The sequence below is a fragment of the Argopecten irradians genome, chromosome 15 (assembly GCF_041381155.1).
Source record: "Argopecten irradians isolate NY chromosome 15, Ai_NY, whole genome shotgun sequence".
In the NCBI taxonomy this organism is placed as follows: Eukaryota; Metazoa; Mollusca; class Bivalvia; order Pectinida; family Pectinidae; genus Argopecten; species Argopecten irradians.
Window position 1 is genome coordinate 10880562 of NC_091148.1, and position 17997 is coordinate 10898558.

Genomic DNA, 17997 nt, shown 5'->3' on the forward strand with positions numbered 1-17997 from the left:
TACAAAATTACAGAAAATACCTTATTTTTACTTCCCACGGGCTATACCTCGGTGAAGGTTATACGCAGGAAATTACGATCCTTTTGATTTTTGTTCTAGTTTAATGACGTATTAATAAGGGAATAATTCGGTCATGGTGATGTCGCTTTATCTCATGATGCATTCGATCAGCCAGACGGTAAACAAATACGATACGATTAGATAACAAGAGTCTAACAACAAATCCGGTATTTTTCCATATTGAAACGTTTGTGTAGATCGTGGAAATATATAAAATTAAAAAATATTTTTAACGAGATTTACGAGTTTTTTTAAAAAAATCTTAAATGTTGTTTTATTAGTCTGTAAAACTAATTTCTTTTTGCATGCGAGATTTATTCTTTTCCCTAATACATAGGTAAATACGATAGATTTTTCACAATGTTTCCTGCAGAATGCACCCTATTCTCAAAATGGTCTTTCTATAAGAGAGTTTGAGCCAAAAGACTCACTTATTTTCCTATTTAATATTAAGTGAGAATTAAGACTAGATTTAGCGACTTTATTATGCATTTTAAAAATAATTTTGTTAAGTGCTATTTTATTTAATAAAATATTTTGAAATGTAAGAAAAAAAAATAAAATAAAATAAACCACCCCAATACATTTTGAACGAAACAACGTATCGGTTATTTTTAACGAAGATATCCCGTTAGGTCGTTACCAAGTATTACTAAATTAATCATGCTTTCGCTAATCCTAAACAATGAAGATACATCTATGTTAATTGCATTGTGTTGGGTAGTTTTAGATGTAAATATTATTTATTGTATTGATATCATTACTGTTGACAGTTACCTACCAATGGATTTGCAATAATTAAATTTTACATTGAACAATTGTAAAAATGCAAAATTAATGATATAAGGATGTTATTAAGTAATATTACTGTTTTTCCGTTTTTGTATATTACAGAGTTAACTCACCTGCGGTTAGGTATCGATTGTTACGTCATTCTTTTGTGAGCGCATTTCAGGTCATTTTCTCCCAAAAGTATGACGTTACGCTCGCGAACATATGAAGTCACAATCAATACCAATACACAAGGGCAGATAACTCTGAAATATACAAATGCAGAATAACTGGCCGTGCCATATGGCTATGGTGTAGATTTTGTATACCACGTACAGTTTTAACACTATTTGATGTACACGTATTAGCAAAGCCGGGTACTAAGAAGAGGTTTAGATTTGTAGTAAACAGGAACATATGAATTTTAGTTTTAAGATTTTTTCTGAGATTAGAATTAGATTTGCTAAGGTGATCAATCATTACAATTGTTATATATCCATATACTGGTCTATAAGGTTTATAGAAATAAACTATTATTAATAATATTAATATTAAGCTAATATTTTTAAAACTTTGTTTTCAGTTATTTATTGACTTTCACGAAATGGAATTAAATAAACATTTTAAGGAAAGCAATCTGGATTTGTCTGATTTGTACACTTTTCTTCGTTTTGTTTTTGCTTTTTTTTGTATTTTCATCAGTATTGCTCGACTTTGCGTCGGTTTTTTTTTATTTCACTTTTAATTCGTTAAGGCTTTGACATCCTAAACAGAGTATTTGCCTTGACTGTTGTGTCATATAATAGTGAGCGTAACGAAAATGAAAATACGAAACACTCAATATCTTTCCTAATATACAAAATAATATAATAATAACCGTATTTTTTATATATTTTTTCCTTTTTCATGTGCAATTTACTTCAAATAGCTAAATACTTTCATTCTTATTCACATTTAATATCACTATCACACTCATTCTCAAACATAGTTCATACGAGTATAATCATCATCATCAATCATCACCATCATCATAACATTCATCATCCCATGATTTTCATCATCATCATCATCATCATCATCATCATCATCATCATCATCATCATCATCATCATCATTATCATCATCATCATCATCATCATATTTATCATCATCATTTTTTATCATCAACATCATTTTTACCATCATCATCTTCATCTTCATCATCAAAATTGATTATCACATCATCTTTATTATACCATCATACTGTCACTTATCACACTTCATACTCTCATCTTATATTAATCATTCAAGAACAATCACACTATTCCGTCCACTCATAAAAAGAAGCATACATAATCATACATTCTCTTCTCTCATACTATCTTTCACTCATGAAGGTCGTTATTAGTTAAGAGATAATAGTAATTAGATTCAAGTTAAGATGTATAGTTTATATATTGATAGAGGAACATTATAATGGTCTTTTATTTGTGTTGATTTAAGAATTTAAATGTATTGAATTATGAAAGCATTTCATTGTATAAATATATTGTTTAATAATAATAATAATAATTTCATTAACAGCCCTATTTATAGGTGGATGATTATCAGAGATCAACCTATATGGAAATGACTTTTTATTTACAGCAAAGGGAATTAATAAAGCCTGTAAGAATGTTTCAAAACTTTGTAGTAATGACTGTACCTCAATACATTCCCATAAAATATGTATAATAGTTTCTCTATCAGAATTACACAATATACAATGAGAGGAGGTAACCAGACCAATTTTGAATAAAAAAGAATTTGTAGTCAGAATAGGATGAACCACTCGGAACTGAAACCATTGAAACTTTGTATTTTTTGTCACCTGGAAAGGTACTTCATATATATTTGTCCAATCGGTATTATTCAAATCATCAAATATCAAGTTCCATTTTCTTTTACTAGATGGTTCTGTGCTATTTTTCATAAGCTTTTTGTAAAATATCTTTGAGCCTTTCACTTTAGGACACTCGAAAAATGTTTTAAAGTTTGATGGATTAAAGGACCAGACAATGCTATTATTACTCAAATCAAAACTTGAAATCACCTTCGTATTGGCAGACATTGCAAAAAATTTGTCACAATCAAATTTTCTGTGAGAATTCATTTTAAAATAAAGTGATCCTGTGGATATATCTTACATGGCATCAAATATATTAACAACGCCTTTTTTCTACCAATTTTTATAAAATATAGTTTCCCCCCAATACATTTTTTTTTTTATACCAGAGTGGTATTTCCCAGACTGACTCAGTGTTCTCCTTCTTTTCCTGTTGTTCATTGGTTTGGAATATTCTCCTTATCCAATTCAATTTTAGCTAGCAAATAAAAGTTTCATTATTTATTATATTCAAGCCTCCATTCATGTAATTTTGAACCACAACATCTCTCTTGATTTTGATTTTATCTGACCCACCATTCTATAAAAAATGAAACAGAATTTAGTTAAGATTCTTCAAAATAAGTTCGTTTGGACTTGGAAGCGAAATAAAAAGATAAGTTGCGATACAAGTAATGACTTGATTATATGGATTTTGCCTATTAGGGTCAAAGACCCTCTACTCCACGTTTTAACCAGAGACTTAAAATTAATTAATTTTTTGTCAAAGTTCAACACTGGACTCAATTTCTAACAAAGTGAATTTGTTTCTACCTTGCTGTAAATTCAAATGTGGTAAAAATACGTCCAGGCTATACTTTGTACGACCTATCCAAACTACTTGAGTTTTTTCTATGTTAATTTTCAAACCTGAAATTTTTTTAATATCCTCCCAATTCATTAATAGCGCCGGCCAAAGATTTCTCGGATCCATCTGATATAAGTGGTGTGTCATCTGCATACTGTGAAACTAGTATTGGACAATTATCGATATCAATACCTGTAATATTATCATTATTTCTTAAATTAATAGCTAAAATTTATAGCTAAAATTTCTGCACATAGTACAAATAAGTAAGGAGCGATTGGATCTCCTTGACGACAGCCTCTTCTAATATCAAGAGAAGAAGACAAATTACCACCCTGGTTAACTACTGAAAAAACATTTCTATGTAGAGTTTAGAGTCAAAATACTATTACCACCCCCCCCCCCAAAAAAAAAAAAAAAAAAAAAAAACTTTTGCAATAAAATCCCTGATACAGAAACGAAAGCGTTTTCAAAGTCTATCATTAATAGCATCCCATGAATATCGTGTTCTTCTGCATAATGCATTATACCATAAATCAACCTTGTATTTACTTCTATGTATCTACCCGAAAGACAACTTGTTTGATCGCTATCTATCAATTTATCGAGAACAGTTCTAAATTTATAGGCTATAGTACCTGTTGCGATACTGTAAAAAAATATTCAATAATGAAATGGGCCTCCATTTTTCAATAAAATGTTTTGGTTTGTTACGTTTTGGAATGCATGTAATAACTCCCTGTCTTTGAGTTATAGGCAATTCTCCCATTTTATACCCATAATTAATTGATTTGACATTAAAATGAATTACCTATCTGCCTCCAAAAATATATAAAAAAAATCAGCTGTGAATCCGTCAGACCCTTGACTTTTGGTTATTCTTCATGTGTTTCAAAGTTCTACCTGCTTCTTCAAAATTATGTCCCCTTCTGTACTAATTGATTCAAGTTTAGACAATTTTTGGTACTTCACAATTTTGGAGAAAAAGTTCTAGATTTAAATTTTCCGGTGAATCACAAGGTAAATCATATAAAGTCGTATAAAACTACTCACTTCTTCTAAAATGTCATCCTGTTTTGTTATAACACTTTTATCTGTATACAACTTTGGACGTTAAATTTCTGTTCTCTGGGCTAAAAATAGTTTGTAGGCTTGAACCCTTCTTCCTACCCATCTTGCTCTAGAGCGAATTATACTACCTTTTTTGTAATCTTATAGACTCTAATTCCTTCTTCTTCATGTCTAATTCCTCTAAATTAACAATTTCTTCAACTTCCATCGTTTCAATAACTTTCATTATCCTCGCAAATTTTCAACTGTTATCTATTGTAAGACGAATAAAAAAAATAGTTTTTTCCTCTAATTTCCATTAGCAATGTCTCGCAAAATAACTGGTCGTTTATTGTAAATTGTAAATCATAGTCTTGAATATAATTCAAAATTTCAATGTCATAAACAGGAATACAATATTGTTTTTTTAACAGTATCAATGCAATTATTTATAGTATTAATTATTAATCAACATCATGTAATAATGAACTATTGAATTTCCACCGACCCTTACCTTTTATAAACTTGTTTATCTTAATAAATATATTTTGGGCAGAGAGTTGTCTGATCTATAACCTGGGTCTATACAAGAATGATTTACACTACCCAATTTTTCTGAAACAAGAACAAATCAAGAAAGGCTTGTCTAACAGAGTTGTTCTTCCTCCATGTATACCTTCTAGTATCCTCATGTTGTTCTCTAAAGATACCTATCAAATTAAAATTATCCATTAACTCTAAAACTTTATTTCTGGCCCGAGGATCATTAATGTTCTTATAGTTTTCACTATAATCAATATAAGGTTTTAATACTAAGTTAAAATCACCACACACAACTGCACTTGAATTATTTAAGTAATCTATGGCTTTATACACCTTGTTATACAAATCTGGTTGATCCTGGTTTCGACCATATATATTAATTAATGTCATTGGCAAGCCGTCTATCTCAACATCTAAAGCTAAAAAAATACTATATAAATATATTATTATTGAAAAATATAGCAAACGCTCTTGCATTTGACCTGCAGTACATGTAATTGAAATATGACTCATATCCCCACTCATTTCTAATTAGCTCTTCATTTTCTGGAGTAAAGTGTGTATCTTACAAACAATAAATACTGTAATGCTTATCTCTAAGATACATAAAAACATCTCAGCGTTTAAGTTTATAATAACCGTAAAAAGGAAACACAGAATTGAATGCATTAAATTAACAAATAATAAGGTTATGATTAATTCTAGAATCATTCTATATAATGACCTTTTTATACTTTAATCGTGCATATGAACAGGCTTAAAATATATATGTTTCTACTTGAAATTGATTTTATAAACAATTAGCTAATTAATTGATACAAAAGTATTTAAAAGCTGTGTTCCCATTTTATGTCATATTTAATCTTTAACAAGATTTAAATTTGTAAGATATGATATTTGTTTACTTTCAAATGCCCATATGACTTTGCAGTGTAAAGAGTCGAGATATAGGACTAGATAAGATAGAATGAGTCAACTCCGTGCATGTTACAAGAAATATTTGAATTTATTACATCATTTTATGCTAATTATGCTGTATAAAATTCATACGTGTAGTTTAGTTTAATATATTACTTTTAAAGTCTTTTTAACAGCCAGTGTCATTAAGCCCCCACCCCCACTGATAAGGATGTATGTAATGTGATGCGTGTGTAAATGTATTTTGGGAGGTTATTTGAGAGTTGTGTCTCCTTTTAGTAGTAAACTGTTAGCTCATTATAGTGCTGAAGCAAGCCGCCGAAGACACCGAACAGCACACTCGACCCGGTTAATTTATACTGACAATGGACGAACCAGTCGTCCCATTTATAATACGCGCTAGGCAGCAGACACTTACTTTGGTAAGTCCCGTCAGGGGATATACCTGGAGTCTTCCTCACAGTAGCGAAGACACAACTAAAGGCTAAAAGTCAGGCGGTGTCAAGGGAGACGTAAGAAAACCAGCTAGAAAGAAGTGAAATTGAATATCCCAAATGAGTCTCCTTTCACGATCATACTCGAGTGACAGCAATTCTAACGCCTTACCTGCAGGGCTGACAATTTCGTTTTACAGGAATGAAAACAAACGAATCAAAATATCTTAAAAGCAAAGTTGATGTGACAAAATAGGCGATACCTTTTGATCAACGAAAATAAAATTATGCTAAATACCTCTATCAATATACCAAAATATGTTTTAATCTTTAAAGTTATATGTACCGTGACTGGTCGAAAATTTGGACATGTTATTTTTTCTTCAATTATCTATTTAAAACCATAAGTTTTAATGAATAAAGCTGTGAAAATCATTCAAATGGACAGACAATCATATATAATGCCTTAAAAACGTTACTCAGAACACATTGGTTATATTATTATGCACTGTGAAATTCTTGTTTTTTTATGCCTTATACATGTTTAGATGGAAATATACCTTCAGAAACCACTTTACAATTACTAATAATACTGTAAAAATGTGCAATGAAATTGTGGACACCAAGATGGCTTCATGGTCTGACCGTATGTACTCATTTCATTACACTGAAGATGTTAATATAATGATTTTTGGCAGTACTGCCAAAAATCATTTTCAGTCCTTTTTGTACTTGTAAAATTAAAACCTATGCATTGAAAGTATTGTAATTCTCAAAATGTTGGTAACTTTTAGAGTTGAATAACATATCAAACGCTCTTCTTGATTCGTGACTATGAAAAATACGGCACATATAACTTTAAAGCAAAAAAGCGAATATAATTGAAAGTTGTTATGTTACGTGCACGACGTTACATCGGAGCAAACCGGTTCATCTGGCACATTTCCAAAATATCATAAATATCAATTACAATGACAACATTTTGAATAGATCTGATCTATTTACTTATCCTTTTGCAGAACTCATATTTTGGAATGTTTTTCGGGGAATAACATTGGAATCCTTATGTTATATTCGTACGAAACAAAAATACGATACTAACGAAATATTGGTGCTGGTTCGTCATGATTTTTTCCATTTGATGTACCAGTTCTAATTTAGCATAACCACCACGCTCCGCTAAATGGATGCATTTTCTCAGTCCTTTTGGTGGTCATGACATATGTAATTAACTGTATTTATTTCATTTGCCATATGCTATCTTTGCATATTACAGGGTTACCTCCCTTGCTGATAGTTATTTAATGATGACGTCATTATTTTGTGACCGAAATTTACGTCGTTTCCACTGGAAAGTATGACGCAAGCAAACACTTGACGTCACATCAATAACTTCCCACAAGGGCACGTAACTCTGTAATATGCAAATAAGAAATATGTTCTAAGAAATAGGATCAGAAAATGATCATTGTTTGTGTTCTTGTATTAATTATTGTTTTGTGTCGCGTTTAATACATTCGGTCTTCATATTTGCTTCGCTGACTACGCTACATAGTCATTATATCCGGAGGTCGACCACTTTCTTCAAAACTGTTGCTAGACAAGTAGATTACTGTATAACATTAGTATTCATTATGTAGAAAAATGCTTGTTTCCATTGTTGCTACGAAACCAAAATATATCTACTATTCTTTCTTGAAATTATCACCAAGAAATAATTTGCGACCTCCTAATCACAAACGAACGTAAAATAGAGTAAATATTAATTAATAATGGCTAATTAACCGACGTTTGTGATTACCTACTTGTATATATGACATCTTAATAAAAAAAACAACGATCCGTTTAGATAAAGTTACTCTAACTGATTGCTCCTGAACTCAAATATATAAAAGATGAACTATTTTCTTGAAATCAGTATTTTGGTGGCCAACCACTAACTCTTCTCCCAAGAAATAATTTAAAAGCTTTTATTCACAACAGAGCATAGATTAAAGTAATACATGTTATAAAGTGTTAGGAAACTGCCCGACGTTAATAAGTTTGTGATAAGATATTTGAATATATTTTAATAAATGAAATCTCAATTAAAAAACCACCTAAAATTCAGGTTGGTATCACAATATGTCATCAAGTCCTAGACGTTTGTGTACAACGTATAGGTAAACAACAGTTTGATTGACAGACAGATGATGGGATGGACTTCGTTATTGGACTTCGTTATCACAGTATTGAAAGGGACGTGTGCCACTCAGTAAAGTTGTATATAAACTCCGCCCGTCAATGAGGCTGTCACTTTTGACATTTGTCATTAATAGTGGAATCACCATTCATATCAAGAGCAATAGAAAGGTGAGGTATGAATAATGCTTTACTTATTATAGTCTATGATTATAAGTTTATAAACGATACGATGATTTTACTAAATTATAGACTTTTTTTATGGGATTTCCCCCCAAATGTCTGTTGTTAAAGTTTAAGGTGAAAACACAACAAAGCACAATTAGATAAAATAATGTTTTTGATATTTGACTATACAAGGACGTGCTGGTGACAGACGTCATTTTGTTACATCATTGATTCGTTCACAAGTCATCTTTGATGATTTATTGAAATGTTTTAGTGCATGTTCTAGATTTTGTAATTTAATCATCCGAATATTGATTGATCGTCTTTTTCTTTCCATTTTTTATATTTCCTTTGTTAATTAAAGTTCTAGATTTTGGGATTAATTCAATCAAAGCTTTATATATCGTCTTTCTCTCTCTCCATTTTTTATATTTCCTTTGCTAATTAAATTTATAGATTCTGTGATTTATTCAGCCGAAGCTCATTCTTTCTCTTCACTTTTTATATTTACTTCCAGGTTAAGGATGCTGGCCCTACTCTTAATCAGCCTAACGCTGGTGTTTGTGATCGGATTAGTGATCATTAGACGCCAGTTCCGCAGTATGAGGATAAAAGAGAGAAAAGATCTCTACGTCATGATAACAGGATGCGACTCCGGCTTTGGTAACTTACTGGCGAAACGTCTGGACAGTCTTGGAATGAATGTCTTCGCGGGTTGTCTGACGAAGGAAGGAGGGGAAAGTCTGCGGAAAGCCACATCTAACCGAGTTGTTATAATCAGCATCGATGTGACCGACCACGACAGCGTGAACAGAGCCTATGAGGAGGTGAAAAACAGACTTCCCCATGGCAGAGGTAGGTCTTTGTTTATATGTTTATCATGGAACGACTCAGATGTCGCCAGCACATACTCATTGGAATCGTAATTTTCCCTGAATGTAAATTCGCGAAAGTTTTTCTTCGTTACTTAACCTCCTTTGATAGTGACCTCTGGGATATTCAAAGGATTCCTCTTCCTCATACTCTTGACATGTAGCATTTTTCAAATTTCATTTTGTAAAGAGTGGCGGTTTTTGGGTCAACCCCACTTAGGCTAGCATAATTTTGATACAATTTTACTCTTTAGTTGTAGTGATTTTGATTTTGTATTGATAATCGTCGTTTCTTGTTTTAATCCACAATGTGGATCATTAACAATAAATATAGATGTCAACCTTTTTGGGGTGGCCATTTCGATTTCATTTATTTGTTTAGTTGTTCTTGATATGTGTGGAGGGGCATAAAAGCTAGCTATGAAATTAGCTTATTTTATGCTTGTAACTCATACCAAGCTTTATCGTTATTATTTTAGGATTTTTCTAGGAATTTCTTATTTGGAGTTTAAAAAGTTTATGTAAGTTTGACCCTTTAAAACTATGATATACATAATTTGAACAAGGAATCTTTAATGGAATCAGTATCTTTTCTGATTGGCTGCTGATGACGGAATGATATCGCATTCCTATTCTTGATCAGCACTTATCTTTGATATTCCTTTCAAGCACTTTAATATCTGAAAAGTTTTCAAACCCACCCTTAACCTACCATTTTCAGTGGCAGTTATTGATTTTGTTCATAGTGGCGGTTTTTGTGTCATCCACAATCTGACTAATATAATTTTGATTATAAAGTGTCATTTTATATTTAATAATGATTGTGGTTCATAATATTTTCTTGATATTGTTTATCATGTATGTACATGTCTTTGTGGCGGTTTTTGGGTCAATCCCACTTAGGCTAGCATAATTTTGATACAATTTTACTCTTTAGTTGTATTGATTTGGATTTTGCATTGTTAGTCGTCATTTCTTGTTTTAATCCACATGGAGGATCATTAACAATAAATTTAGATGTCCCCCTTTTTGGGGTGGCCATTTCAATTTCATTAAGTTGTTGAGTTGTTCTTGATATGTGTGGAAGGGTATAAATTCACGCTTATTCATTGATCAGGGCTCTGGGGACTCGTTAACAACGCCGGCATACTTGGAGCGGGTTGTTACGTCGCCTCCGATTGGTTGAATATTGACGACTACAAATCCGTGATGAACGTCAACCTGTATGGAACTATAGAAGTGACAAGCGCTTTCCTGACCTTGATCAGAAAGGAGAAAGGCCGCATTGTAAACACAACCAGCGTTTCCGGTCGGGTAGCTATTGGAGGAACCCCATACGTCTGCTCGAAATTCGCCGCGGAAGGTTTCGCCGACTCTTTAAGGTTAATATATAATATTATTTCATGGCATTTTGTTTGTAATATTTCTAATTTAACCTCCCCATGTGTATTTCATTATTGTTCTCTCTATGTGTTTGAATAGTATGTATTTTCTTTTGTTTTTCTGCATTCGTTTTTTTTCAACTTTTGGCTACATGTTTCTCACGCTCAAATGAAAATGTGATATATTTTAATCTTGAAATAGTCTACTGCTCCTATCTTTTGAAATTGGTAAATTAATATTTATTGATCTTTTAGCTATTATATTAATTTGTTACTATGACGGATAATGCTCGGTACTGGCATAATATAAAATCTCGGTAATAAGCCGCAGCCTATACTCTTTTCTGGTAGGAAATTCAACGTTTAATTACGAGACCGGCTTACTTTTGGAACCTTTCATTGTTGTACGTACATAATGTACTTTCAAGTGCGGCCTATTTTCAACGCCGGAATATTTCAAGATATATTTGACTGTAAGAGTCAAAGGTTTACTTTCAAAACCGGCTTATTTTCGATTTAGGAATATTATCGAGATTTTAGGTAGTGAAACAAAGTGAAGTAGCTTAAATAGATCCGACTGGCTATATATATGTTTCACTAATAATATCCTCACAAGAGGATCACATCTTTCTCAACTAATTTAAATGCAATATTGTATCAGAATTTGGCCAATTTCTGTGCTGAAATTTATTTCAAAACTATGCAATAATGTTTTCGGGCAATTCTTATATAATATACATCTATAAAGACTTGTATAAAAATAAAACTTTAAGCTGAAATTGTCATTTATATTCAATATCAAACAATTTTATTCACAAAAAGGTCACTTTAATAAAGAATTAAATGGAATAGCTATCAGTCATTTTTTCGCATAAAGACTTTTACCATTAAACTTTGTACGTGTATTACATCTATTTTTTGACAGGAGCGAGTTGGGGAGATCCGTAATCTCTGTATTATAACTATTTTTTTTTACAGGAGCGAGTTGTGGAAATCCGGAATCTCCGTTCATATCATAGAACCAAGTGGGTACAAAACCAACTTCTGTTCAGAAGAGGGCATTCTGGAGAATCTGACGAAGCGATACAAGGAGTTAGACGAGGAAAAACGAGAATATTACGGCGAAGATTTTGTGCAGAGATGTAAGAATTTCTCTTTGTTGACTATGTTGTAATGCTTATAAATATATGTTAACTTATGACACTGTGTAACCGGGTTATTTTTTGCAGGATTGATATTTTTGTTTAGTTTATTTATCATAGCTCTCATTTACATGACCGAAAAACTTCTATCTGTCTTATAGTAAAATTACTGAATTTTAAGTCGTATGATTTTGGTTTTATTGTTGAACAATTATGAATCTATGCATTATGAAATTTGGATCATCAAGTAAGCATAAGTATGAACCACTGATAATGATAAAATTGTCAAAACATGTTTCGTTGTGCTTGATTGGAGATAAAACTCATAAAATTGTTGTTAGCAATTTCAAATGACTTTCAATAGGAATTGCTTATCATTCGAAACGCTGTTGGTGTTATGTTAAATATTGTCAAAAAATGTCAAAAGCTAAACACAATTTCTTTCTTTTTTTTCAACAGTAGCATCGGGTATGAACTTTGAAAAGAATATGTCTAAAAATCTGAATGAGGTGATCGAGGCTTACACGCATGCGCTGACAGCCCGCTTCCCCAAGGCGCGTTATGTGGTTGGATGGGACGCCAACACTCTATACCGCTTCCTGTGGTCTGCCCCGGAATGGCTGAGTTCATTCCTTCTCAGCAGACCTTGGCCAACCCCACGGGGAGTAGAACAAAAGAAAGCAAAGTAACAACACCAGACTGACATACTATATTGCCAAAAAAATTAGGGTCGGTCGGGTAACCTTAATCAGACATATTTTTTTGGCCTAATCCAATTTTCTTTGTCAAACTCTCTTTTAATGCTTGTAAATATCATACTTAATTTATATCAGTATATAGTCTATGCATTAATTCGCTTTTACAATGTCATAGCTGTTTTGTTAATTTTTGCTTATTTATGTATTTTTGTAATAATTTGATTAAAATATATTTATTCATTTATTTTAAAGAAAATTTCAATGCTTGTAAATATCATACTTAATTTATATCAATGAATTATCTATGCGTTAATTTGCTTTTAATGTGTTATTCAAGATTTTGTTGTTGGGTATTTTTATTGTCTCATATTCATCAATGTACAGTGAACCCGCGATAATCCGGACGCCGATAGTCCGGAAAACTCACAATCCGGACTGAAATGTCAGGAAATGGATTTCCGTAACATACCATTACATACCCTGATTTAATTACGAAAAAAATAATGATTTTACTTTGATGATACTATAAATACAACTTGTTTAAGCGTTATTTTCCGCACTAAAAAAACTTTTCTTCCTATTTTCATTTAAAGTGAAAACATTCACATTTTTAAAAATTGCCCTAATATGTTTATTACAAAGCGACCCAAATAATTATACTTGAAAAATAGAAATATAATTGCTGGTATAAAGTTTCTGTTATATATTTTTCATAATAAAAAATGCCAGTAAGAAAAATAATTATCATATGCAATAATCACTATTAATGTAACCAGTTGAAAAATATTGATATGACGATTTGACAGATATGATTTGAAAACCTAAATTTAAGATGTTGTATGTTTTTTCATCTGATACGCAAATGTAATGCAAATATTTTGATGCGCAAATTTCAATACAAAAACGTCGATACGCAAATATCAATGCAAATATGTTGATAAACAAATTCCATTGCAAATATGTTGATACGCACATGTCAATGCAAATATGTTGATACGCACATGTCAATGCAAATATGTTGATACGCAAATGTCAATGCAAATATGTTGATACGCGAATGTCAATGCAACTATGTTATTGTTCAAATATTTTTTTTTCTATGTCGTTCATTGTTATTTTTTCACGTATCATCTGTTTTACTGTTTTTCTCATGTTATTGTTTATTGCGGTTGAGAAGCCTTTCAATTGTGCAATGCATACATTTATTTATTAGTACTTAGCTTTTAGATGCTACACTGCCGAGGAATGGAAATATATTAGAAACAGGAGCTGATGAATTATAATTTTTCTTCAGTAACAAAAGTTACTTACTTAACATTACTTGATATTTATTTACTTCAGAATTAAAGTATTAAAATTAAATACTTGCAACTCGAGAAAAATCAATGGTACTATGCGCTATATGGAATGAGGTACTGATTGCACAAACAACAAAAGCAACAAAAGCAAATGAAATTATCTTATTTGTATTTTAGACATAAATAAATATATATACACGATTAAACTTCAATTATTGTCCAAATGATAAATATGCTTTGCGCAGTCGGCAGTGGAGCATCTTTAACCAGATATCAGTGCAAGGTGGATACCTAACTGTTTACATCCGCTTTATCGTTCAAACATAATTACAAAACGCATTGTAAGATATAAAAAAATCCATTACTTTACTATTTACAGTAATGAGAGGACATATTATACAATGTTTTATCTCTCTCTAGTGTATTGATATCAAATGCTAACAATAAAGTATTAAGTTAATCTTCTTCTTACCTGTGTGTTTGTAACTTGATCACGTTTTTGATAATAAAGCAACCGCGCGGTTGAAGTAGTGTAAAGTAACGTTTTGTGTATTACTTATTTTCTTGAGGCAAAAAAATACTCTTAAGTAATATACTGTAAACTACAGTGTATCAAAATTTATGTCTTTGCTATTTTTGACATTTTCGCGAATGTATGAACTCGCAAAATATAGAAACTTCTGTAATTTACAGTATATTTCACAATTAATAATGAAAAATGGATTTGGACAGAGCCAGCAATATGTCATATAATGTCGATACTTCAGGGGTACATGTAACTATAATTGACTTTATATCCACCCTCTCATAGTAAAACTGGAGGCAACAGAACTGAAAAGGTAATTCGGTCCTCTGATGTACATCAAAATGGTATAACGGTGCATTATGGCAGACTCTGTTGCTTTTAAGTTGGGCGTCGCTCTGTGTAGTCTTCAAAGAAGATCTTTGCAGGCCTTTGATTGGTTAGATTTTTTTCCTCTTGAACTGCCTTCAGTTTTACTATGAGGTAGCCCATGGGTAGACATAATGTCAGTAATAGTAACCCCAAGAGTACGGACGGTGGCACTTTGTCTAAATAGGTATCTTTGAGTAGTAAGGGTCCGCTTCTTCCAAAACACGTATATTAGCTGTATGCATAACATAAAGTATGATAAATTAAAATTAAATATGAGCATTAAAATATAAAAAATATACTAATTTAAGCAGTACAATAATAGTAAGACTTACATTTTGCATCTCCCAGACTTACAATACAGCCGGTAAATTTTCACGATGACGATATCTTTTCGATTTTGCCGGACATTGCTATTATCGCGAAAACTTTTACCGCGAAATATAAAAAATTATATATATATATATATCCAATGGCAGATCACGAAAATATAAAACTGTAAAAATTTCATTGTAAATATAATTTTCTTGTTGAATTTAATAGACTTTACGGTTTTCACTTCTGTGAATTTTCTGTGTTAACGGTAAGCAAACACAAAGCATGGTTTTATATGCATTTCATTGTACTTAACGGTCGTCAGTGTAAAGGAAAACACGGTTGTCTCCCCTATTATATGGTATGTTCAATACCATATTAGCGACAGCGAGTTATACTTTGGGTGACATTACATAATGTATATCCACCAATGGACTCATAGGCTCATACGCACAGCTACTCACTATGGTGGAATACGTAGTACAAACATAGGCGCCAAAGGGGATAATCTTAAAGATGCTTCACCGTTGACGAATGGTATGTTTTCTCTATCAAAAACAGGAGCGACGAATTAGTTTTTTTCTTCAGTTACAAAAGTTTCTTACTTTACACCATCACCACCATTGACAAGTTTGTAATTCTTATTTTACTTCAAGATAAAAATATTAAAAAAGACAAGACAAAATTAATTAATTGTGTCCCGAAAAAAATCCATGGCTCTATGCCCTGTTTGGAATAAAATACTGATTGTGCATTCATCAAAAGCAAAATAAATTATCATATGTTAATTTGCCATATCTTTAATAAAGGCCAATTATACTATTCAAATGATGGAAAACGTTTATGCTCTGTCGGTGGTGGAGCATGTTTAATTTATTATTATCTTTATATATATATTGAACAATGTAAATCTAATGGTTATGTGAGATAATACGGCATTAAAATGAATATACAGCATGTGTTCAATAAATGATAATTATTTTTTCCATGTTTTCATGCTAAATCTAGCATTCCGATTGGCCGATTCTGTTTTTTTATATCACCATGAAAAAAATCCAAGAATGGCGTGAAATCCCGATGATATCGTGACGTCACAAACATTGACGTTTCGTATTAATTTGGAAAAATAATCCTTTGGGAAATCAACAAAATCGTACGTGTAAATATATTTTATTTTAACAAGTAATCTGGAAAATTAATGATAAGCATTTATGCTACTACATTCATCAGAATATGAAATAAATTTTCTTTGCAATTTTTTTTGAGAATCCGATACGTAAGTAATAAACCAAAGCAAGTATTACTGGTACCCTCCACCTCTGGGTCGCGAGTTCGAATCCCATGTGGGGCAGTTGCCAGGTACTGGCCGCTGAACGGTGGTTTTCCCCATGTACTCCGGCTTTACTCCACCAACAAACCTCGCACGTCCTTAAATGACACTGGCTATTAAGAGGACGTTAAACTAATAAAACCAAAACCCTGCTTATTGAATTTCATAATCACTGCTTAGTTCCTTATGCGCCTTTGTCTATTCTTATCAACTACTTCAAGGTATATGTGCCGTATGTTTTAAACTCACAAATTAGGAAAAGCTGTTGATATGTTATTCAATACCAGAAGTTAACCAACCAACATATTGTGAATTACAATATTTACAATGTATAACGTTAGCTTTTAAATTGACAAGTAAAATTACATATATATTGAAGTGATGAAGTGAAATAAATACTTACGGTCTACAATTTCATTTCACACTTTATCAGTTTTAGTACGAATTAAGTAAGTAATTTCTGCCGGTATGTTTCCATCCGTACAATATATATGGAATAAAAACAAGAATGTTACTACAGTGCATAAATTCAGTTTTGTAACTGATGTTGATAGGGCATCGAACATTTTCCTTATCGATTTTCAGCTTAATTCATCAATCATAGAATACTAAAGAAAAAATATCATGTTAAAATTATGGTATATATTATTTTAATAATCACAGATTGACACCTTATTAAATGTGCCTCTCTTTTTTCTCATCAACTACTTAAGTGGTTTTACATAAAAATAGTACATATGTACTTGTTACATTTTATTCAACATATCTTAATGGATTTATTTGAGAGGGAGAAAAATGTTGATATGAGGAAAAAATATGCACCATAAATGATAGGAAGTTTATCTATAAAAATCTTGGATGGTAATGATGCGTCATGGTCCCGTCGTCAGGTCAATCCTCCTTCCTTGGTTGTTTCGGCGCTGTTCACTACAACCTCCGGAGGTGTGCCGACTGGGGTGATCAGGTCCAAGCCCGGAACCACTCAGCTGGCCACTAGTATGTTGCAACACTTGTTCTCATAATAAATATTCATACACAATTTGATGTTACTGGAGTTGCCCTCTCCACTGCTCCTCTCTCTTCTTCCACAGCGACATTGATGCTACCTCAGCCTCTCTGCAGAGCCTCCCTATCAATTTTCTTCTCTCTATGCTAGTGATGCCGATGATCAGCATGACCCTCCACATAGACTGCCCAACGAAACCACGACAGCCAACCTCTACAGGAAGACA

The 17997-nt window shown here is 32.0% G+C and overlaps 1 protein-coding gene across 2 annotated transcripts; it reads left to right on the plus strand.

Moving 5' to 3' along the window:
• The first annotated feature begins 8671 nt into the window (after positions 1-8671).
• Positions 8672-14765, plus strand: LOC138309195 (retinol dehydrogenase 7-like). 2 transcript variants are annotated; one of them, XM_069250345.1, is made up of 5 exons: positions 8672-8839; positions 9354-9691; positions 10826-11090; positions 12069-12232; positions 12692-14765. In XM_069250345.1, exons 2-5 carry the CDS (start codon positions 9361-9363, stop codon positions 12919-12921), a joined length of 990 nt encoding a protein of 329 aa, XP_069106446.1. In that variant the 5' UTR covers positions 8672-8839; positions 9354-9360; the 3' UTR covers positions 12922-14765. The 2 variants fall into 2 exon arrangements, with proteins under 2 accessions (XP_069106446.1, XP_069106445.1); XM_069250344.1 differs by having other exon boundaries at positions 8756-8844.
• Positions 14766-17997: the final 3232 nt, after the last annotated feature.

What these genes read in the sequence shown, in the direction of transcription:
- LOC138309195 (XM_069250344.1), top strand. Translation starts at nt 8,771, where the DNA reads ATGAGGCTGTCACTTTTGACATTTGTCATTAATAGTGGAATCACCATT. An exon ending in AAGAGCAATAGAAAGGTGAG is followed by an intron (nt 8,845 to 9,353) that starts GTATGAATAATG and finishes ATTTACTTCCAG; the next exon opens with GTTAAGGATGCTGGCCCTAC. An exon ending in GGTTTCGCCGACTCTTTAAG is followed by an intron (nt 11,091 to 12,068) that starts GTTAATATATAA and finishes TTTTTTTTACAG; the next exon opens with GAGCGAGTTGTGGAAATCCG.